The 23243-nt window shown below is 47.3% G+C and overlaps 1 protein-coding gene and 2 pseudogenes across 3 annotated transcripts; 1 reads left to right on the forward strand and 2 right to left on the reverse strand.

Annotated features, from left to right (window-relative positions):
* Positions 1–1175: 1175 nt before the first annotated feature.
* On the reverse strand, positions 1176–4203 carry LOC113899316 (annotated as a pseudogene).
* On the forward strand, positions 4147–4911 carry LOC113899940 (annotated as a pseudogene). The gene has a single exon (XR_003513035.1). The product of XR_003513035.1 is annotated as a peptidyl-prolyl cis-trans isomerase A pseudogene (transcript).
* Positions 4912–10165: 5254 nt separating this feature from the next.
* Positions 10166–22477, reverse strand: ABHD4 (abhydrolase domain containing 4). Of its 2 annotated transcripts, none has more exons than XM_027553339.1 (7): positions 22372–22477; positions 18929–19017; positions 17183–17555; positions 16882–17036; positions 15046–15157; positions 12318–12504; positions 10166–11559 (listed from the first exon to the last, which is right to left on the reverse strand). In XM_027553339.1, exons 1-7 carry the CDS (start codon positions 22431–22433, stop codon positions 11470–11472), a joined length of 1068 nt encoding a protein of 355 aa, XP_027409140.1. In that variant the 5' UTR covers positions 22434–22477; the 3' UTR covers positions 10166–11469. The 2 variants fall into 2 exon arrangements, with proteins under 2 accessions (XP_027409140.1, XP_027409141.1); XM_027553340.1 differs by having other exon boundaries at positions 10174–11559; positions 22259–22408.
* Between the last annotated feature and the right edge of the window lie 766 nt (positions 22478–23243).

Below are 23243 nucleotides of genomic sequence, written 5' to 3' on the forward strand. Positions count from 1 at the left end.
AAAGACGCTTACTCCTTGGAAGAAAAGTTATGACCAACCTAGATAGCATATTCAAAAGCAGAGACATTACTTTGCCAACAAAAGTTCGTCTAGTCAAGGCTATGGCTTTTCCAGTGGTCATGTATGGATGTGAGAGTTGGACTGTGAAGAAAGCTGAGTGCTGAAGAATTGATGCTTTTGAACTGTGGTATTGGAGAAGACTCTTGAGAGTCCATTGGACTGCAAGGAGATCCAACCAGTCCATTCTGAAGGAGATCAGTCCTGGGATTTCTTTGGAAGGAATGATGCTAAAGCTGAAACTCCAGTACTTGGTCACCTCATGCACAGACTTGACTCATTGGAAAAGACTGTTGCTGGGAGGGATTTGGGGCAGGAGGAAAAGGGGATGACAGAGGATGAGATGGCTGGATGGCATCACTGGACATGAGTCTGAGTGAACTCCGGGAGTTGGTGATGGACAGGGAGGCCTGGCATGCTGCGATTCATGGGGTCGCAAAGAGTTGGACATGACTGAGCGACTAAACTGAACTGAACTGAACTGAAACTCAGCAATCTTCTTTTGCCATAAATATTTCCCTCACAAACAGGTCTCAGATAACAATCCTTCCCATGGCCTCAAGCTGCAGCCTACGTGCTTATCCTGGGACATTCTTTGTAAAGATCATTGAACAAATGTCAATGGTTATTTTATAGATTATTTTCTGGGCACAACTGTAGAAGGCTTTGTGCTTTCTCGTGCTTCTCTCAAGCACCTTAACATTCTTTCCAGCCAACTCAACTGAAGAAAGGAAAGAACAAGTCAGAATCACAAGGCCTAACTCCTTCATCCTGGGGCCGTGCCTGCGAGATGAGCAGAGGGGGTTGGGGCTGTGCCTCCATTTTGTCAGTAATGCCTAACACAGCTCTGGACAAGTTTTTATGCGTTGGGTAATTTCATAGGCTAATAAGTGGGAGATTTCCAGGAATTAGGCCACCGCCCACTTTTTGGACTTTCATGATTGGCCTCAGAACTGTCATGACACTGGTGGGTGTGTCATGAATTATAATGAATGTATAATGAGTCTCAAGGTCCACTGGAAGTCAAATCTTCTGCCATCTTGAGCTGCGTTGGTTCTAACCAGTTTTTTTTTTTGTCTTTCAAACTTTTATTTAAGGGAACTGATCCATGATGGATTTTAGATCTTGTTGAATGCAGCCACGTCCATAGATTGTACATACTTGTCAAAAGCAGTGATCTGCTCTCCAGCATGTCTGTTCCAAGTTTGTCATCTTCAACTACACATTGTATTTGAAATTTTTTAATGCCATACCCAACCGGAACTAGTTTAGAAGAGCCCCAGACCAAGCCGTCTGCTTGAATGCTTCTGACGCATTCCTCTAGTTTTGCCATATCAGTCTCATCATCCCAAGGTTTCATGTCTAATAAGGTGGAAGACTTGGAGACAAGTGCTGATTTTTTGGCTTTCTTTGACTCATACTGGGCAAGGCGTTCTTCTCTTAGCTCTTGGCTTCTTCACTTTCCTCTTCCTCCTCAGATCCAAAGAGATCAATGCCACCATCATCTTTACTATCTGTAGCTCCTCTTTCTGTGGTGTCTTCCACATTGGCAGGGCCATACTTGCCCAAAGCTTTCTTCACTCCTGGCAGGCTGGCCTTTTCCTTCTCATAAGATTTGATGTGATTATACCAATGCAGGGCATGACATAAGTCGGCAGGTGGTGGGCCAGAGATGGCTTCAAATACTGCCACATCTGCTTGTGATGGCACACACCCCTCCATGTAACTCTTGTCCGCCAAGTAGTCATTGAGCACCTGGAGGCCAGCAGGGCTTTTCAAAACCCATGGTGATGGCTAATCTAGAACTGGGAGGCAGTGGAGGAAAAGAGGCGAGCAACTGGTCAGCGCCAAGCGCTGAGGAAAAAAGGCGGTTCTAACCGGTTTTTGTCATGCCCTACCGCTGTGTCTTTCTTTTAAAGGTTGTTCCCTGCCCCCTTCCCTCCTGTTTCACTCGTAGAACATGCACATATTTATTTATACAAACTTTTATTTTACAAAAATGGGATGGCATTATATGAAATGTCTGCAAACTGATATTCTAAAATATCATTCCATGTCAATACCAACAAAACTACATAATTTAGGTGTCACATTTATAAACAATGGACACTGAAATTTCTAGTATATTGTTAATGGTGCTAAAATTTATTAGCATAAATTCCTACTCTTAGTTCTTGTTGTTGTTTAGTCACTAAGTTGTGTCCAACTCCTTTGCGACCCCATGGACCTGTCAGGCTTCTCTGTCCGTGGGATTTCCCAGGCAAGATCACTGGAGTGGGTTGCCATTTCTTCTCCAGGGGGTCTTCCTAACCCAGCGATTGAAACTGCATCTCTTGCATTGCAGGCAGGATTTTTTACTGCTGAGCCACTAGGGAAGCCCTGATTATCTTGTAATAGAATATAAAAGTTTCTTCCCTATTACAGGGTGGCTGCATTTTTATATTCTATATTTACTGATATAGAAAGAATACATGTATATATATACATATGTGTTTAAAATATTTAATGTGGTTATTTCTAGATAGTGTAATTATGGATGATTTAGAAAATATTTTAATTAATTAATGTATTTATTTATTTTTGGCTGCACTGGGTCTTTGCAGCTGCTCTTGAGCTTCTCTAGTCGTGGCGAGTGGGGGCTACTCTCTAGTTGCGGTTTGTGGGCTTCTCGTTGTGGTAGCTTCTCTTGTTGCGTTACTCGGCCTTTATGTGCACGGGCTTCAGTACAGTAGTTGCTGCTCACAGGCTTAGTTGCTCTAAGGTATGTGGAATCTCCCCGGACCACGGATCTAACTGATGTCCCCTGTATTGGCAGGCAGAATCCTATCCACTGGACCACCAGGGAAGTCCTGAATGATTTTTTTAAAGTCCTGCTTCTCCTTATTTCTTTAAAATGAAAATATTCTGTTCACAAAAAAAGGAAAAATTTCCCAGAACTGAACTTCTGCTCAGGTCAGAGTCCAGTGGAACCATCACATCTACCTGGGAATGCAAAGAATGAGCCCTAACATTGCATTAGTTTTTTTGGCAGCCTCATCCTTTACCACTTCAAACTGACCTTTCAGTCCACTAAAACCTTCATATTGGTTTAACATTTTCACATGAACTGCGTCCTTGCTTTACTTGTTTGGTTCATTTTTTAGTGTAAGAGACTTGTCATTTGTCCCTCTCATAGTTTGATCACATCAGAGAGCAACCAGTGCAGTTTTGTAATTGGTGAAGGCTCTTTTTTTCCTCAGCAGTATCCTTTGGGGGAAACAAAATACTGGAACTTCACACAGGAGAACTAGCTGTCCCCTTTGAGCCTCTCAGGTAATTTTTCTTGGAACATTTTGAAATCTGACTTGAAATCTATAAAAGTTATGTCTGACCATCTTTCTTTGACATTCTAGGAAGTGACAAAAACAAAATAGTAACAGACTCATAGACACAGAGGACAAAGGAGTGGTAGCCAGAGGGGACAGGGCTGAGGGAGCAGGTGAAATGGGTGAATGGGATGAAGAGGTACAGGCTCCTAGTTATAAAATAAACAAGTCATGGGGGTGTAATGTACAGCTCAGGGGCTAGTGTCAATAATATTGTAATAACTGTGTTGGTGACAGATGGTTACTAGGCTTATCATGGTGATCATTATATAATGTATAAAAATATCAATCACTATGTCATATACCTGAAACTAGTATAATATATCAATTATAATTCAATGTAAAAAAATTCTAGTAAGTGAAACTGTCAATAGGGCAAGAATATACTAGGTGCTCTGCTTCCAGCAGAGGGAGACTTGGAGTTGATGCCCTGATTCTGGGACCTCTGGCACCTTGGTATCTTGCCTTGGAACAGTTTTGCAACCTGAATTTAAAAACCATCATCCCTCCATGTCTTCCTTTAATCTTAACATCTATTCTGTAACTCCTGCCAGGTGTTATTTTCCTGTCATCCAAATGCTTTCACTTACAGTTTTGTGATTTCCTTTTGGACTTATAAACTAACTGTTGAATCTTTAATTACATCTGCTTCCTCTGAACACTGTTATCTTTCCATGGTCATCCTCCAGTCATGAGTTCTACATCAACTATTTGTCTTCTTGTGAAAAGATTCGGCCTTGCAGACGCCGCCACCCCAGAGCTTCCCTTGCTGTCTAGCCATGGTCAACCCCACCGTGTTCTTCGACATCGCTGTTGACGGCGAGCCCTTGGGCCGCGTCTCTTTTGAGCTGTTTGCAGACAAAGTTCCAAAGACAGCAGAAAACTTTCGTGCTCTGAGCACTGGAGAGAAAGGATTTGGTTATAAAGGTTCCTGCTTTCACAGAATAATTCCGGGATTTATGTGCCAGGGTGGTGACTTCACACGCCATAATGGTACTGGTGGCAAGTCCATCTATGGCGAGAAATTTGATGATGAGAATTTCATTCTGAAGCATACAGGTCCTGGCATCTTGTCCATGGCAAATGCTGGCCCCAACACAAATGGTTCCCAGTTTTTCATCTGCACTGCCAAGACTGAGTGGTTGGATGGCAAGCATGTGGTCTTTGGCAAGGTGAAAGAGGGCATGAATACTGTGGAAGCCATGGAGCGCTTTGGGTCCAGGAATGGCAAGACCAGCAAGAATATCACCATTGCTGACTGTGGACAAATCTAATAAATTTGACTTGTGTTTTACTTAAGCACCAGACCATTCCTTCTGTAGCCCAGGAGAGCACCCCTTCACCCCATGTGCTTGAAATATCCTATAATCTTTGTGCTCTTGCTACAGTTCTTTGGGTTCCATATTTTCCTTATCCCCCTCCAAGTTTAGCTGGATTGCAAAGTTAAATTTATGATTATGAAATAAAAACTAAACAATTAAAAAAAAAAGAAAAGATTCAAGTTCCTTTACCATCTGGTCTCTGATGCAGCACTTCCAGGCTTTAGGATTTTATTAAAGTTAACTAATTATAGAGTAAAATCCCTTGAAATTGATAAAAAAGAAATGATATTCCCTCTTATTCCAAACAATCTTAGAATGTCACCATTTTTTCATAAAAGAACATAGCTTAATCTTTGTAGGGTTAGAAAGGATATAATTTCAGAATTAAAAAGTATTGAAAAAATATGATTTCATTTTAGACCAGAAATCCTTTATCACGGTCCAGCTCCATTCTGCAGATTCATGTAGGAAACCACTACTGTAATACCTGTTTGCTTGTTTGTTTTTAATTTATTTATTTTTAAATTAAAGATAATTGCTTTAAAGAATTTTGTTTTCTATCAAACCTCAACATGAATCAGCCATAGGTGTACATATATCCCCTCCCTCTTGAACCTCCCTCCCATCTCCCTCCCCATCCCACTCCTCTAGATTGATACAGAGCCCCTGTTTGAGTTCCCTGAGACATACAGCAAATTCCCATTGGTTATCTATTTTACATATGGTAATGTAAGCTTCCATGTTACTCTCTCCATACATCTCACTCTCTCCTCCGCTCTCCCCGTGTCCGTAGGTCTGTTCTCTATGTCTCTGTCTCCATTTGAATATTGACTTACTTATTTGGTTCTTCCAAGTCTTAGTTTGGCTTCCCAGGTGGTCCAGTGGTAAAGAATTTGCCTGCCAGTGCAGGAGACATAAGAGACGCAGGTTAGATCCTTGGGTTGGGAAGATCTCCTGGAGAAGGAAAGGGCAACCCACTCCAGAATTGTTGCCTGGAAAACTCAGTGGGTAAAGGAGCCTGGTGGGCTACAGTCTATGGGTCACAAAGAGTCAGACACGACTGAGTGACCACACACACACACACACACACACACACACACACACGCACAGGTCTTAGTTGTGGCGCACAGGCTGGGATCTTTAGTTGAGGCATGTGAACTCTTAGTTGGGGCAGGTAGGATCTAGTTCCTTGCCAGGGATTGAACCCTGGCCCCCTGCATTGGGAGCCCAGAGTCCTAGCCACTGGACCACCAAGGAAGTCCCTGTAATACATATTTAGGCAGCTTTATTTGGACACTTTTCTCTTTCCCTGAAAATTATGGGAAGTACATGATGCCGGTTTTTTTAGTTACCGTATAATTTACCAGAGGTCCATAAATCTTTTGTTATAAGTCACAAGCCCTCCCCCAAATCCTGTTCTCTGACCCCATGTCAATTATCGGGTGTCAGCCTTGTGCTCTTTCTTTTCCAAAGTCAGACTCTTCACACAAAGATGAAAATACCATCCACAACCCTATGTCCTTCAGAGTCATCTTTGTCCCAGGCTTCTTAAGGTTGTATAACTTGTTTTCACATGTATCAACTCAAATACGAGATTGCCTAATTTTAACAGACTCCACATCAGGCCTCAGAACACACTGGAGGAAGGAGTATCATTAGCAAGGTCAGGTCTGCAGAGCGTTCCTCCTACCCTTTTACATAATCACCAACCAACAGACTGGGGTCTTGTCTTCCTGGGTTGGAGGAGGGCTCTGTGCATATATTGGCATCAACAGATCCTCCTTAATCTTGGAATTCATCATACTCATAAGTGTCAAGCTAGGATTGTCTTTCCTCCTCAACCCTAGTGAAGAGTGGTATTTAGTAGGATAAAGGTAAAGACTTCTCTGGTATAATAATGGTGAATAATGCTATGGAGAACAGTCAACATGAGCAAATGAAGAAATGGTTTGTCTTGAGCTATTCCCCCTGGATGGTGTTGGGACTGACCCTCAAAATCTCAGGTGCCTCACTTGCTTCTTTCCGCTAGACCAGGACCCTGGGGACTTCCCCGGTGGTCCAGTGGTTGAGAGTCTACCTTGCAATGCAGGGGATGTGGGTCTGATCCTTGGTCAGGGAACTAGGGTCCCACATGCTGTGGGGCAACTAAGCCCACGCACTGCCATAACTGAAGAGAAGCCCATGTACTGAAACTAAGACCTGACACAGCAAATAAATATTTTTTAAAAAGAGAGAGTTATAGATAAACCAGGACCCTGGTAGAGAGGGTGGAGCTCAGAGAGAAAAGACCCTCAAGACCCCATCTAAGGAGGATTCAGTGTGAACTGATAGGTCACATGATGAGAAAAGTGATGTCTTGCATCAGTTGTTGCACACTATCATCAGTCAGTAGGATTATTTTCTATCTGGTTACAGACTCTACCTGCAGCTGTGGGCTTTTGGTATGACATGCCAGAGTGAAGAGGTATTCATCAAGATTTCATCACCCTTTTGGCAATGAAATCAGACTGCATTTTTAGCACACGTATTTTGGTGTCTATCCTCGAGGAGGAAGTTATATTTAGCACATTTTCTGCTAGCCACTGAACAGTGCAAGACCTTCTGAGTCTGGAGTTAGTCACAGCCCTTTATGTCTGTCTGTGGAAGGTCTCCTTGTAAACTGCTAGGCCTGTGAGGAGCCTGAATTTATAGCGTGAACTGTAACCATAAATCCTTAGAACCCACCAGGAAAGGTGCCGATTGGGTGGTATGTTCATAGTGATTTCTTAGTCCCTGCCCTGGGAAGGTTAGGAAGGCCCCTGTCAGATAGAGTGTGTGTGTGTGCACGCTGGCATGCATTCACGTGCTGGGTGTGGTAGTATAAACAGGGCACTCTGACTGACCTTCCTCAGACTTAAAAAAAATTTTTTTTGAGTGGAGTATCGTTGATGTACAATGTGTTAGTTTCTGTTGTACAGCAAAGTGAATCAGCTATACATATACATGTATCCATTTTTTTTAGATTCTTTTCCCATACAGGTTATTACAGAGTATTGAGAAGAGTTTCCTGTATAACTAGTGTATAACTATACATTAGTCAATCTATTTTATATATCAATTACAATTTCCCAATTTATCCCCTCCCTCTTTTCTCCCCTGGTAGTCATAAGTTTGTTTTCTACCTCTGTGAATCTATTTCTGTTTTGTAAGTAGGTTCATTTATACCCTCAGATCCTTCTTGTACCTGCTTCTGAGCAATGTGTTTGCACTGTGTTGGAAAATCAGGTCAGTATGTTATGCAGCCTCCCAAAGAGAAGTGGTTCTGGAGCACACAGGGGATGGACTTTCAGGGCCATAGGCCCTACTTCTCTACATGGATCTTCTGCGTCAAGGGTCAGAGACACAAAGTCCCTTAGATCAGTGCCTGCAGACAGGGGGCATCAGAATCTCCCAGGGCATGTGTTTAAATGCAGATGTCACGGTCTAACTCCACACAGGTAGACTGAATCAGACTCTGGGGTATACAGTCTGGGAATCTATATTTAAAAAAGTACCCCAAGTTGTTTTGTGATGTGAGCAGGTTTGCTGACTACTGTCTCACTTGGCCTTTTCTCCAAGGGGATGGTAGCAGCACTCAGTGCTGGCATCAAGCCCTTTTGACTTTACCTCCTAAACATTTCTTGAATCTTCTATGTGTCCACTAGTCCCTGGCCAAGTCCAGGCTGCCAGCATCTCTGGCCTGGACCACTGCAGTGGCCTCCAAGCTTCCCCTGCAGGGACTCACCCCCCACCAGTCAGTGTCCACATAGCAGCAGCGAGAGTGGTCATTTCCAGTCTCAGATTCTGTCACACTCCCCTAGATTCTGACCTTGACTCTGGTTATTGTTTCCCATTGCTTTTAGATGAACACGACATTCTTCTCACAGCCAGAGGCCCAGATCCCCATCCACCTCTCCAGCCTCATCTCCCAGCCATTGTCCCTGCTAATCCACAGACCTGCCCCCACCCCCTTCACTGCCCTTCCTTCAGGCTCAGAGGTCATCACCTCTCCAGGTATGCCTTCCCAACCTCTCAGGGGCCACACTTTTCAGTTGCAGTTTTATACTGATTGATGTAATAATGTGATTAAACACGTTTCCATGTAGAATGTAATTTCCCATAAAGGCAGGGACCATGTTTCTTCATTATCATAGCCCTAGTGCTTAGCACACAGTAAGCACTAAATACCTGCCTTGGGAATTCTTTGGCAATCCAGTGGTTAGGACTCGGCACTCTCACTGTCAGGGTCCCAGGTTCAATCCCTGGTTGGGGCATTAAGATCTCACAAGGAGTGTGATGTGGCCAAAAAAAAAAAAAAAGCAACCCCCCCTGTCCTGGCCTCCATATGGCAGGTGTTGGCAATCAAGCAATCTTCAGTCACAGAGAAGATGCAGGTCCTGGGATGGACCTGAGCTTTGTAATTATACCCAAATTACATTATGTAATAAAATCACATACAGATTACTAATTTGTCTATTCATTCATTCATAATGGCAAATGCAGTATTAAGTGCCATTTTGAGATGCTGAATTCTGTGCCTAGCTGGAGTCAGCCAGCACAGCAGGCACTGCTGGTAATGATTTGAACACGTTTGGACACTTGGCACACCTCACTTCTCTTGGCTCATTCAAAATAAACATTTACTGAACAAGAACTAGGTGCCAGACATGCCCCTTATTGCTTCAGCAGCTTGTGGTCTGGGGAGGAAAGACAGACATGAAACAAGTGACTACAAGTGTAAGTTTTACAAAGGGGCATTTGAGTAAGCCACGGAGACACCAGAAGGGATGCAGGTCTCGTCTGGGAGGGGGTCAGTGGCAGGCTTCCCTGCATAATGCATAAGGAATACTTGAACTGAGGTTGAGGATGAGTGGTTTCCCTGGTGGCTCAGATGGTAAAGAATCTGCCTGTAATGCTGGAGACCGGGGTTCTATCCCTGGGCCTGGAAGATCACCTGGAGAAGGGCATGGCAACCCACTCCAGTATTCTTGCCTGGAGAATCCCATGGATAGAGGAGCCTGGCAGGGTGCAGTCTATGAGGTTGGAATGAGCTGGACACCACTGAGTGGCTAACACCAGGTAGAGGCCAAGGTGAACTTCAGATGACAGGGCTATTTAATGGACAGCAGGGAGCACTCAGTTCAGCCTAATTCTCTTGTGAATTGGGGCTTGGCCCACCCACCCCTCATCTATCCTCTCAAGTGGTTGGCTGAGATGACCTGTGCTGACCTGGAGACTGGGCGGGGTCCAGAGGGCAGATGATGCACTAAATGGGAGGTGGGGGGGCTTGTGCATGGGTACCTCTCAGGGCCCCTCCTCTGACTCAGACATCACAGGAGAGGTTGTGAATTCAGCACCACCCCAGCACTCTTGTCAGAGCAATATTAAACATCATCACCATGAGCGATTTTGATTCATTTCTTTATTAATATAGAAAAGGAGCCCAAGGCAGCTGGACCAGTAGTACAAAGCACCAGGAGTTAATACTATTCTGGTGAAAGGGTTGGCTTTACAAAAGTGAAGAAGTAGGTGGGAGCTACCCTAGTTCTGGGGCCAGGCCCCGCCTACTGCCCAGAACCAGTCCCCGGGAGAGAGTGACAGGTAGGTCGGGGACAGATGAGCTGGAGACCAGAAGGACAGGCAGCAGGGATGGAGGGCCAGGCAATGAGAACCATCCTGTGGCTGATGAGGACAGGGAACTAACTGCTGGCTGGAGGCTCCCCACTGGATCCTGGGCAGAGGTTCACGTGAGCAGGCAAAAAACCCTGCAGATACTAGAGACAATGGGGATCCAGACACGGCTTGGGGTTGAAGGGCCTTCCCTTCTCTCCATCAGGGGTCACTGTTCTCAGTACTGTGTGGGTGGGGCTTCAGGGCCCAAGGCACAGAGGGAGGCCAGAGGCCTCCCAGTGGGAGAAAGAAGGGGCAGGGAAGGAAGCAGTTGAGTGTTCCGGGCTTAGGCAGCCAGGGCTGAGACACAGCAGGAAAACAGAATCCTTGTACAAAGAGGCTGGAATGTGCGGCCAGGTGGGCTTATCCTTGGCCAGGACCAGCCCCGTGACCTCCATGCCTGCCTCAAACCTTAGCAAACAGAGTCCGCCAGGAGCCCTGAGCTGTTTCTCCATGGACCAGCCATGCCCTGCCCTTTGCCTCCTCTGCTAATGAGAGCTTTGGATATGACCTCTTAGGTCACGAGAGCTCCAGGACCTGCTCTTGGTAGCTCCCCAACCAGCCCCTGAACAGAACTGGCATGGGCTGGGGGGCCAGGGGTGATGGAGGAGGAAGATGTCCTGCATGGAACCTCCCCCACCCCTGCAGACACACTCCAGACCTGGGCAGGCTGTTAAGAGCCTCTCCTTTGTGCAGGAGGAGCAGCTGCCCTCCCTTGGCACAGGGGGCGTGGCTTGGTGCAGTCCCCTCACAACCACCGCCTGGTGACGCCGGCATGGAGAGAATGGGGTGGCACTCTACAACCCTTTACGCTCTCCCAGGGTGGGGAGTGCAAGGCCTCTAGCAGCTTTTGCCTCCAGCCTTCAGTGTGGGGTCATAGTGCTCTTTGTTCTTCTGTGGTCCTGCCCTGGGGACAGCCCAAGACTCCACCTGGCTGGCACATGTTAGTCGGTGAGGAAAGGACAGAGGGGTAAGTAAGGAGACAGGAAGGTGAGAGCAACTCTCTGGCTTTCTCCACGTCCTCCAGGAAGAGCAGCTCAATCGACTGAGTCGCAGATCTCCTCCACCACCGCGTTGAAGATGTGCGGCTGGTCTGCGTACACGTGGTGCGAGGCACCCTCGATCTCCTATGGAGGGAGGACCCCGCCAGGGGCAGGATGGCCCTTTATTCTAGGCACTGGAAAGCAGCCACACCATTTCTTTCTCTTGTAAACCTGCTCGCCTGCTGCCATAAGCACTTATTTTTTCTAAGACAACTGTCCACCTTTCTCCCCATATCTTGCACTTCCCAGTGGCAACCAGTGAATCCCAATGTCTCATCCTTACTTCTCCTATGGTCCCTGATTGTATCTTTCCTTCCACACTAGTCCCACCATGCTCATGGCACCCATAGGTTCGATACCCAGGACCCGTGAGGCACCAGTCTAAGTAAGCACGAAGTGAAAATTCTTCAGCCCCTCTGTCCATGGACTTCTCCAGGCAAGAATACTGGAGTGGGTAGCCATAAGTAAGCACACTCCTTAGCAAATGAAGGTGGAGGCAGGAGAATGGTGGGAAGGCTTCTTGGCAGCCTCTATTGTACCCAGCTCTGATTTGGAGTGAGAATTACAGGGGAAGAGGGCAGCATGCTCCCTATGCCTGACTACTGGACAAGAACCTGCCTTTTAGCTTGACTGGCTACACAGAGGCAAGGAACCCTGAATTATGATATTACAGAGAGCCAACCCTTTCAAATTCATGACCCTATCTCAAACTTTCCACTCTTTCTCCCTGACTCTCCCGTCACCCTTCGCTACCTGGTCTCTTAGCTACACTGAGTCAAATCAACACGTGCTGCATGTTGCAAGATTTCCACCTCAGTCTGTCTCCCCTGGTGGCAACGTACCAAATCTCGGACGTAGGAATCCGGCCGCTGCAGCTTCACCTTTTTTCCCGTGCTGGTGTCTATCCAGGTGTTGGCCCCATAGATCATGGTGATGGGCACATCTTTTCGAATCAAGTGAATTCGCTCTAACATGGGGCGCCGGGCCCAGCCAAAGGACTCCATCATGGCTTTGAATGCCGTCTCCCCACTGGAAAAGCAAAACAGGGTGAGGCGATGAGTAAATGCCACAGCATAAAATGTCAATCTGAGGGTCCTCGGAGGCTGGGGCACATCTTTGGCCTCTTTTTGTTTACCTCCAAGCCCAGCACTAGGCTCAGTAAATATTAGGAAGATTACAAGACAGGACTGAATCTCCAGAGGGTCCGCACAGAGATGAGGTAGGAGGGACACACATGTGAAAACCCCTTGGCGCTGAGGAGTGCCATATTAACCTGTATTACATACAGGATAATATGTATTTAACAGCTATTGATGTGGCAGCCTGGGCGGAGGGTGGGCACATACGAACAAGACACACGCAGTGCCTGCCCTCCCGGAGTTCCCATTTTCCTCATCCTTCAGGCACTACATAATGAATTACAGGATTAACTTAACTTCAGATTTCCCAAGAATTATGAAAGGGTAGGGAGTTCTAGGAGAACACAGATTAGGGAGTTGGCTGGCTGGGGCTGGAGGAGAGGGTCGAAGGGCTCCTTGAAGTGGGCTCTGACGGGCAAGGCCTACAGAGGCACAGAGGGTTAACTGAGGAGCCTGGGGAATGAGACGTCAGGCTTGCGAGGACCCAGGGGGAGTTTGTGCTACCTGAGAAGCAAGGACGGCCAATCTAATCTACTTTGCTCCCTGGTCATTTCCTGAGGGAGAGCTTTCAGAGGCCGTGTCGGGAGGGGTCTGCAAGGCTGGAGGGGAAGCCAGCTGTCCGGACGGCTCTGTCACTGCTGTGGGAAGCAGGCAAGGTTGGGGAGACTGGCACCCAGCAGGCTTGGTCTGTTACAGGGTTATGTTCCCAGTCTCCTTAGCATCCCTGAGATGAAGGGGAGCCTGAGTTCTGCACAGGTCACCAGGAACAGAGTCCTTTTCTAAGACACTGCAGCACAGGGGAACAGTCATGGACTCTGGAGTCAGAGAGACATACCTTCAAATCCTGGTTCTACTTTCTTAGCAAGTTGTGGAACCAGAATACACCTTAGTTCTCTCATCTACAAACTGGAGAGAAATTATACCCACTTTTTGAGGTCATTATGGGGAAAATGAAAATATGTACAAAGCCCCTAAGTTTAGTGAAGCGAAATAAGTATCCCATCCCCCAAATAATTATTCTTTTGCTAAATTATGTTTTCCAAGGGAATGGTAACAGTTACCATGAACTCAAGATTACAACTCAAAAAGACTCAGGGGCTTATAAAATTGAGTGACGGTGTTTGGGGGAAGCGGCGGGTTATCACCAATATCATCTCTGCTTCTTCCAGGACCTAAGTGAGTTGTGTGACTACATACCTGTGGCTTAGATGGGAGGCCATTCATTATACTGAAGTAGGACTGAGACTGGGGAACACTCTGGGGAAGGACTAGGGGTGGGCCTGCAAGGCCTCAGGGGGTATGAGACTGGCACCGAGCCCAGTTGAGAGGGATCACGAGCAGAAAGCTGATTTGACTGTTGAACTGAGTTTCTAGACTGCTGTTTAAGCAGGGCCTTTCCATCAGTTGAGCTTCTGAGGAACGCTAGATGGACAGTTCCCACGCTGCCTGAAAGCAGTCTGAATTTGAGGTTAATGCTCAGACAGTGCTACTGGAATGCAAAGTCCCAGTTGCTTCACAGCTTCAGGCTGAACAGGCCTGAAATGAGGCAGGGCAGTGCTGCTGCTTCCAGTGATCTTGGCTCGCCTGCGATGCTTCCTAGCAGCTTGGGGTGAACTCCCCACAGAGGTGGTGCCTCATGGTATCAGCAGCTCACATGGCACTGCCCAAGGGAAGATTACCTCCCTTACTCCACCCTGGCTGGTGGCTGCCAAGACTGCGGATCACAGGGTACGGGCCAGGGGCCCACTGTCTGAGTTGTCACAAACATAAACTTGTTCAGATTCTGGGGACATCCTCAATTCTCCAAAAGACAGAAAAGGCATTCCTATCCCAACAGTAAATATTTCAAGGTGCACAAACATTATGTTTTAAAATATATAATCTTTCCATCAGCAATTCTATTTGTAGGACTATAGCCTAGAGGTACAGTCACACATGTGCCAAGGAAGATATACAAGGAGGTTCTCTGAAGCAATATCACATGATATCTCAGACAGAAAATAACAAGAAAATGAGGGAATTACAGGTCTGGGACAGGAGAGGACTTGCTTCCTTTCTTTTCTTTCTTTTCCTTTACAACAATACCATGTTCATAATACTTCTTCAGTTCAAAAAAAAAAAAAAAGATCTTTGCAAGTGTTTTCCAGACTCTTTGCCTGTCAGGCTAACTGCTTACCTCCAGGAAAGAGTAAGGGTCTTCCTCTATAGAGAGAGGTGGTATGTTTAATTAATCTATTATCTTCTCCATCCCTTTTTGCCTATCCCTGGGGAAGTCTCTGGAAATAAGCAAGCCTGCTAACGCCTATGTTTCCCTAACTGGATGAGAGCTCTGTGGAAGAAAAAAAATACAGCACAGACTGATCCTGGGATAGTTCTGGAGTTTTCGCTCCAAACCCATCGACGCTGAGCTGACTCCCAGAGCTGCCCTCACCTGGGATTCTGTGCATTGCAGTGGTAGATATACTCTGATATAGTATCATCATCAAAGAAGTCTGCAAACTTGCGCTTGAAGTCCGGTCGGAATCGCTGTACCAGGCCGGGCCCTGGGAGAGAACAGAACGTGGGGGAGCCAGTTTGAGTGGGGAGGAAAGACCCCTGTCATTGTTTTAACAACTTTAACCAAACGTTATTTCTCTTAAGGGTTTGTTTGCTTTGTACACTTAAGGTTATAGTCACAGAGCATGTTAAGTCTTTTGGGAAGCTCCAGGTAACCTCAAACGAGAGTCAGTTAGTTGCCAAAGAATTTGGACAGTCTAAGGTCACTGAGGAACTGGATTACTTGCAGCTCAATGAAATCCCAAGATCCTTTCCTCCAAGGATCACAAACCCCACAAGAGTCCATGGTTGAGACGCTTTGCTTTTATGGTCTGAGCTATGTTCTTTCTCCCTGAGACCACCTGTGGCCTTTTAATCTTCTGAGGGTAGTGGATGGAACCAAGAGCCCTCTCAGGTTCAGGCCTGTAACAGAATACAAGTGATGAGGCAAACCTAACACTGGCATCTCAGACTCGGGGCAGTTTTAGAGAAATCTGCTCCTTTCACCTTTCTTTAAATAGTCCATACACAAGCAGTAGGGCACTGGGAACACACTGTAAAAATTGGGCCTAGTCTCCTGGCCTCTCTCTCTCTTCCGGTCTGCTCTCTCTGTGTGCGGAGGGGTGAGAGGGAGGTGTGGCAGGATCCCCTGGGCACTCGCCCTCCTCCATGGCTGCCAGCCACCTGTCCCTACCATACTAGCTCTGATGTCTATGCGTGGCCCTGGCCAGAGGCAAGTCCAGAAATGGGGACAGTGATTAGAACAGGGCTCCTGCCTGGAGGATTAGGGAAGGTCTGCTGGAGTGCTCAGTGCTGGGCACCTAAGAAGACCAGTCCTCTGCCCGTTTAGTACCCTTGGCACCTGTGTCTCTTGTTTTCCTTCCTTTCTCCCCAGACTCCTACCTTTTGCTCATATGCTCGCTTTTCTCTTTTACCCAGAGCCATTCTGTTTCTCTTGAAGGGCCTAGAGAGACAACTCTTATTCAGCCACTAGCAGTTAACCCCTAATAATTGGCTGCTGAACATTACCGTGTATATATAAGCCATCAGTGCAAGATAGAGCGTCACCCACCTTTACCATAAAGGGAAGCTGCTTTTACTTCCTTAAAAGGCTCCTCTCCAGACAGGAAGGTGCCAGTAGTGTGAGGTCAGAAGGCTGGGGCCTACTAAATTTATGCACTCTGGCTGCCCTGCCTCCTTCCTCCCTTCACTCACAGGATTTGCTAACAGCTACTAAGTGGTGATGTGGTGTCTGACTAGGGCAGGGCATGGTGTAGAGGGGCTTGCCTGCCTCTGTAGGTGATGCTGGAGGCTCTGGTTCTGACCTCTCCTGGCAACAGATGCTGGGTGAGTTGCAGAGATGGGATCCATAGTGACCATGTTGAAACACCAACAGCTGCCACAAACCCACACATGTAGCATAAAAACTCAGTAGAGGAAGAGTCATCTCGAAACCCCTTTCTCTCTCTCTGGGGACACAGAGTAGAAGTTCTGCTCCATCTGTCTCTTGAATAGAAAAACTTTTTCCGGGCAGATGAAGGGGGGAAAAAAAACCTTCTGAAACTGCCGACCAAGACATTTGGTCCAGATTAACAGCTTTAAATAATAACGCTAGGCTTATTCCCACTTTTCATGAACAAAAGGGGATGGTGAGCGTCCAGACGCAGGGGGGCCTCTAGAATGGGACAGCTGTGGTTGGAGGAGACAGTTTCTCTATCTGCAGGCTACTCACCCCAGGGCCCAGCGACTCGAAGAACAGCCAGTGGATTGGAACGCCCTAGGACAGAGGCCACAGCCTTGACCCAGGTCGGGGGTGCACGGACCTGACTGGGGTCAGCTGGTCGGAGGGGAAAGCCCCACGGGTCCACCAGGATGAGGTGTTTAACTCTAAAGGAGGGAAAGGGAGAAGACAAGTTTTCTTTGCTTGAAGGTACCATAGCCCTAAGTTGCCCAGGAAGAGAACAACTGGAAATGAGTAATGGAAGATTCCCAGCAAGGCACTGTTATGATGCAGACAGGTGGCTCCTCCTTACCTGTCAGGGTACTTGATCGAGTAGGAAGTGGCCAGGAATCCTCCCAGACTGTGCCCCAGGAGGATCATACTGGGGATTCCCATGCTCTCCCGCCACGTCTCTATTGAGGTCACAAACTCGTCCTCGGCCCCCTCTGGATCCCTGGGGAACGTTGGCCTCGAGCTTCGCCCGAAGCCTAGCAGATCGAAGGTGTGCAATGTGCGGCGGGTGCTCAGTGAATCCATGTTGAGGATCCAGAGGCCCACGCCGCCCCCGAAGCCGTGCACCATCACCAGTGGGGTGCGGTCCCTGAGCTCAGGGCTCACTGTCACTGTCCAGATCTTGTTCTGGTTTGGGAGGGACACATATCGAGCCAGGAACTTGTTCTGGAGGCCTGGGGAGAGGGGGTCCAGGGCAGAGGATAAGACTGTGTGCTGACCGCATGATCTTTTTGCTTGGACCCTCACTTTTCAGCCCTCTCTCATCCCCAAACCCTTCCTGGCCTCTCTCACCTTTCCTTTTACAACTCTCTGATCATACAGCCTAAGAGTTCAACTCCAAGTACAATTTGTAGATGTCTAGTGTTAGTAGTCTTAATTGCTCAGTTGTGTCTGACTCTTTGCCACCTCACGAACTGTAGCCTGCCAGGCTCCTCTGTCATTGGATTCTCCAGGCAAAAATACTGGAGTGGATTGCCATACCCTTCTCCAGAGGATCCTCCTGATGCAGGGATCGAACCCAGGTCTCCTGCGTTGCAAGCAGATTCTCTACCATTTGAAGGGAAGATCCTTGTAGATATCCGTAGGCGTTAAGAGGGGCCATTGTATTCCTTGGGCTCCCTTTGGGTCCAGGGTAGAAGTGACCCCACAGAGCTCTGGCATTCATCACTCTTGTACCTGTATATGCCTGGGGCTTGACGGAGGGAGAGTGTGTCCTCACTGAGGGTATCTGGGAGGGTCAAGCCAGGTCCTTCTTAGGGAAAGATGAAGGTGGGCAGTGTTTGCTCTGCTGGCGTGAAGACAGTCGCACAACAGAGCTACCTGAGGTAAGTCACATGGATTTCAGACAAAGGCTTGAAAACTGACTGTTCTGTGGCTGTACTTACTCAGACCCATAAGAGAGAGAGTAGCCACGGCTAGGGCAATAGGTGCAGGGCAAGAAAGATCATATGAGAAATATGGGAAGATGGGGCCCAAGGGTCTTGTTTGAGCTGGTGGCTGCTGGTGCTCCTAGGGGGATGCCCTGACCCCACAGAACATTGCCTAGGAGAGCTGGCCAGTGGGAATCCCCAACTACTCTGGTAACTGGATGAAGGGGAAGGGTGGCTTATTGGGTAGAATACAAGGAACAGTATTATTAGAGAATATAGGATTGCTGGTCCTTGGCTAGGAAGGTGGTAAATCTAAGTGTTTGTCTGATGAGAAAGGGAGAAATGGAAAAAGAATAAGAGAAGGAAGAAGTGAATGTGTATTTGCACACATTGTGTGTTAATAGCTGGTACAGGGTTTGAGGTGAAGTTGTGGGATGTGGCAGAATGGTTTCTGCTGGAGAGTTTCTGTTCTGATGGACAGGGCAGGAGATGTTAAGGAACTGCTATCATAGAATGTGCATCCTCTGCCCAAATTGCCTCCCTCCAATCACGGACATCCCTTCCTTCCACATTGAGCATTGTCGACCAGGAATCAGTGGGCTCAGTGGGCCAGGCTCTGGGAAGACCCTGTATCCTGGGGCTCCTGAAGGAGGTGGCACAAGCCACCTTCTACTTACACTGGAGGATCCTGGCTTCTACATTCTTCAGTTGAGACATGGAAGTGGGGCGCCAAGTGGGCAGCCAGCTGCTCAGCCAGCCTTGAGGCCTGGGACAGGAACACACAGAAACATTCACTAGCAATATTGCAAACATTGATACCCCCAGTCTTGCTGGCAGTTACAAAAGAGTTATCAGGGTGCAGGGTGTTTCCCAGGCTCAGGAAACCTGCCCCTGTGGCAGTCAGCAATTCCATGGCTGCCTGATACACTGTTACTCTTCTCTGGTAAATGGTTATTAGCAACAACATACCCTTTGTTGCAACAGATACTCAGAATACTATGTGTACAGCACTTTACAGTTTATAAAGCTCTTTCACATTTTTTATCTCATTTGAGCTTTACAACTCCCCTTTGTTATTGGTTATTATAATGTTCAAGGAGGTTACAAGGAGGGGAAAAAAACCCAACTTTTAACTAATGTTTCAGTTTTCCTTTGCCATCCCTAGGACTGTATGTTCCTTTAGAGTAGGACAAATTCCCATGCCACTTGCCCTCCTGGCAGAGTACCAGGGTTGGTGTATGCCTGCTTCCCAGCCCCTGGGAGTCCAGAGCACTGTGTCAGTGGCCAGTGGGGCTCTCAGGCAATCAGTCCAGCCTTGAATGATGTGTTGGGATAGGCAGGGAGTAAGAGGAGGGAGACCTGGGTTCAAGCTCAGTTTTGATTCCCTGATAGGACACATGTTGCCTCTGGCCTTGTTTCCAGATTATAAAATGAGTAGAAATTTCGCCACCAATGGCTTGCAGTAAAACAGGTAAGATAACCTATCTTGTTTTCTACTTTACAGCCAGGGGACTTATTGCAGGGTACAGGTTGAACGTACCAGTATTAGAGTAATGTTTTAAAAACCCTAGAGTTACGTCATAGTAATGTCATTTATGAGCAGAGTGGTGTTGGCCTGATAAATAATCTGTCTTTGAGCATCCAGATATGAAAGGAATCTCATAAGGTGCCCGGGATAAAACAGATGCTCAATGAATCGCTTTTGTTATTCCTCTTCCATCCCATATTTTTCTTTTCTTGAACTCTGCCTGGCTGAAGTGGATTTCAGGATGGACATTACCAGCTATAGGAAGGGCCTGTATACATCAGAATAGTCAAGCAGGGGCATTCTGTGAAGGAGTGAGGGCAACTACTACTAATCCCCTCTCGCTACACACTGGGCTGCATCATTTGAACTGCAGAATTTTAGATTAGGCTACTTCCGTAGAAATCTAGTCCAGCCTCTTAATTTAACAGATGAGCAAAGTGATGCCCCAAGAGGCCATACATCTAGTTAAAGAAAAAGAAGCAGAACCAGGACCTGGATCTCAAATCCAGGTTTCAGGTATTCCCTGGTGGTCCAGTGGTTAGGACTCTGTGCTTTCACTGCTGAGAAACAAGGCCAAAAAAAATAAAGTCAAATCCAGGTTTCTCCTTGTGTTTCCTCTGGACATTCCAGCCTCAGCTTTTTAAGGCCACACATGGATACTCAATATACAACTAGTTTTACACTTGCCTGCTTTCTGAAAGAACATGTGACCTAAAGCCAAAGGTCAGAGTTCTAATCCTGGCATCACTACTCACCAGCAATGTGTCCTTAGCACATTATTTAGCCTTTCTCTGTCAGAGTTTCCTCATCTTTAAAAGGGAGGTAATAATAGTATCTACTTCATAGAGTTGTCATAAAGATCAAATAAATTAAAGCACAGAATAATGCCTACCATAATACACACTTTCAGTAGATGTTCTTTCCCCTGGCCAAATCATAAACTATCCATATTCTGTGCTTTTCAAGTAGCAAATCTCAGTTACTCAAATCTTAAGAGGTTTGAATTGCTGGAGCTACAGCTGAAACTGGTCCATCAATGGCTTTGGCCAGATGAGAACTGTTGGTCTCAATTCTATGAAGACTCAGAACCCTTCAAATGATCCACTGGAATTCCTTACAGGCTTGAAGTGTGGGCACCAAGACCATAGAATGTTGCTGGTCTTAGGAGACAAACTTTCTCTCCATCCTACAGAGACTGTGACAAGTCAGAACATGTCATCTGGACCCCACATGGCCTCGTATCTGCCCAAAGCAGCATTCAGGAGAGATGCTGTCCCAAGGAACAACAGCATCATGGGCTGCTCTGCAGAGATCTTCAGATACCCCGCCTCTCTTCTTCACTGAAAATGTTACCAGTAAAGTGCTGGAAGTAGCACCTGGCACACTATTGCTCAGTACCCCTGGGGAGATGTGGAAGCCTGCGGTGGGAAACTGAGGCAAGAAGCAAAGTGGTCCCTTAGCCACAAGCTTAGCCTGACTAGGGTGGTCTCATCTCTCTAGGATCTTTACCCTGATGGTGGGTGAGCCGGAAGAGCTTCTGTGCTGTAAGAACCCTGTTCTAGACCTCTGTGATATTGGGGTCTAACTTCTTTGGACACTGGATTCTTCATTTGTAGAAAGAAACTGCACTGACTGAATATCAACTCTAATATTCTGTGTTTAACCTAAGTCATTGTAGGTATTGTAAATTTCCTCTTGAAAGCATCATTTTGGAAAGTACCACTCTCCTTGGCAATTCCTTCAAGCCTGGGAAGCTATTACTGTCATAACGTTATTAGTTTTGCAAGCAGCTCCAAAATGGGGGGAACACGGGATTCAGGAAAGGCCCAGTTCTGGTATAACCCGGGCTTGGGTGGAAGCTGAGTCATTCTCCTAGCAACTTTTCCTTGTTCCTATCAGACGGTGAACTGCTTGCCACACCACCTACAGGTGGCATCCCAAACTTGATGTCATTGAGATCGCGGTAACAAAATCCAAAAGCTCTAATTCTGAAACCATAGCATTAAGGAGATTGTTAATGATGATTAAAAACTATCAACTAGGATTGCTGGCGACTAAGCGTCTCGCCGGGCGAAAGCTAAAGGAACTTGCAAGCCTATTAACCCAGACCAATCCCAGCCCAGAGGAGCCCTCTCTCCGCTTTCCAAGCCTTCGCGTAGCGGGGCTAAGCGATGCTCTTCCCACACCTCCGACTCGCGTCGGGGAGCAAACGCAGACTAGCCGCAGACCTGGCTGCTACCCCCGCACCCGCGTCCACACACGCTTGCTTTGAGGGATCTGAGACATCATCACTAAATCTAATCCCAGGGCGCAGGCTTTAGAGGGGAGCGAGGAATAATCGCCGAGACTAAAGTGGAAAGTAAGAATCGCTGGGCTGCAGGCAAGCGTTATCTTCCATCACTCCCTAGGCTCCGCGGCCGCAACTCCTGGGCAAAAGCAAGCAAGCAAACGCAGCCCCCAGCCCTCCCCGGAAGCCGACCTGAAAAGGAAAGGCGGGAAGATGTCTAAAACTGTTCCTCAGCCACAGACAGTCCCAGGTTCACGGCCCCGAGAGAGAGAAGGAGAGAGAGAAAAGAGACAAGGTTAACTCACTGCTGCTCCAGATCATCGGCCATAGTAAACAAGCCCTGCCGGGTCGAGCTGAGCCAGCCCATCCCTCCACCTGACGCCAGCACCAGCTGACCGAGAAAAGCGTCGGATAACAAAGTGGGGCGTGGCCAGCGCCGCGGCCGGGGAGGCGGGGTCGCAGGACTCAGGCTGGGCCGGCTGGGACACGTGAGCTGTCTCTGAACCCCTCCTAAGCTAGGACCGCAGTCCGGCCACACATTTGGGGACAGTGAGGGAGGTAAGTAGTACTGAAACTACGAGTTCCTCCGTCAAACCTCCATTCTCTGATAATTAAAAGGTAACAGAATTACCCCTGCACGCTCCCACAATCTTCCCTATTACAGACCCCAGTCCTCCCAGGTCCTCTCCTTAGCGTTCCTTCTAAGCAGATGCTTAAGATGTTTGTGTACACAGTACCAACGGTGGAACGCTCCTACGAAGGGCCTGGGGGCTTGTGGCCCAAATAGACTGCTAGATTTTGTAAATAAAACCAGGACGCCTAGTTAAGGTTGAATTTCAGATAAACACCAACTACTTTTTTAGAGTAAGTCTGTCCTGTGCAATATTTGGGACATAACTGAGCATCCTGTATTTTATCTGGCCACCCCAAACTTAAGCCACGCCTGCCAAGATGAACATTCCTCAGCCCCGGGGATGTCTTTGGCCCCAGCCTGGTTCTCAGGAACAAGGTGGCTCAACCCCAGGTCTCCATCAGTTTGGACGATCCCTGCCTCCCCTCCCCCCAGGAAGGAAGCTGAAGAACTAACCTGTAAACCTGGGTCGGTTTTAAGCAGCTGGAATGGGGGTTGGGGGATGTGGTGAGGGGGAGAGAGGTCCTGATTGGTTTGCTCAGCAGA

This window comes from Bos indicus x Bos taurus, chromosome 10 (assembly GCF_003369695.1).
Source record: "Bos indicus x Bos taurus breed Angus x Brahman F1 hybrid chromosome 10, Bos_hybrid_MaternalHap_v2.0, whole genome shotgun sequence".
NCBI lineage: Eukaryota > Metazoa > Chordata > Mammalia > Artiodactyla > Bovidae > Bos > Bos indicus x Bos taurus.

Bases quoted from the DNA above. Each gene is read 5' to 3' on its own strand.
- ABHD4 (XM_027553339.1), bottom strand. From the start codon at position 22,433: ATGGGCTGGCTCAGCTCGACCCGGCAGGGCTTGTTTACTATGGCCGAT. The intron at 15,158-16,881 runs GTGAGTAGCCTG...GTTCTCTCCCAG, and splicing joins TCGAGTCGCTGGGCCCTGGG to GGCCCGGCCTGGTACAGCGA. The intron at 11,560-12,317 runs GTACGTTGCCAC...CTCCCTCCATAG, and splicing joins ATTCCTACGTCCGAGATTTG to GAGATCGAGGGTGCCTCGCA.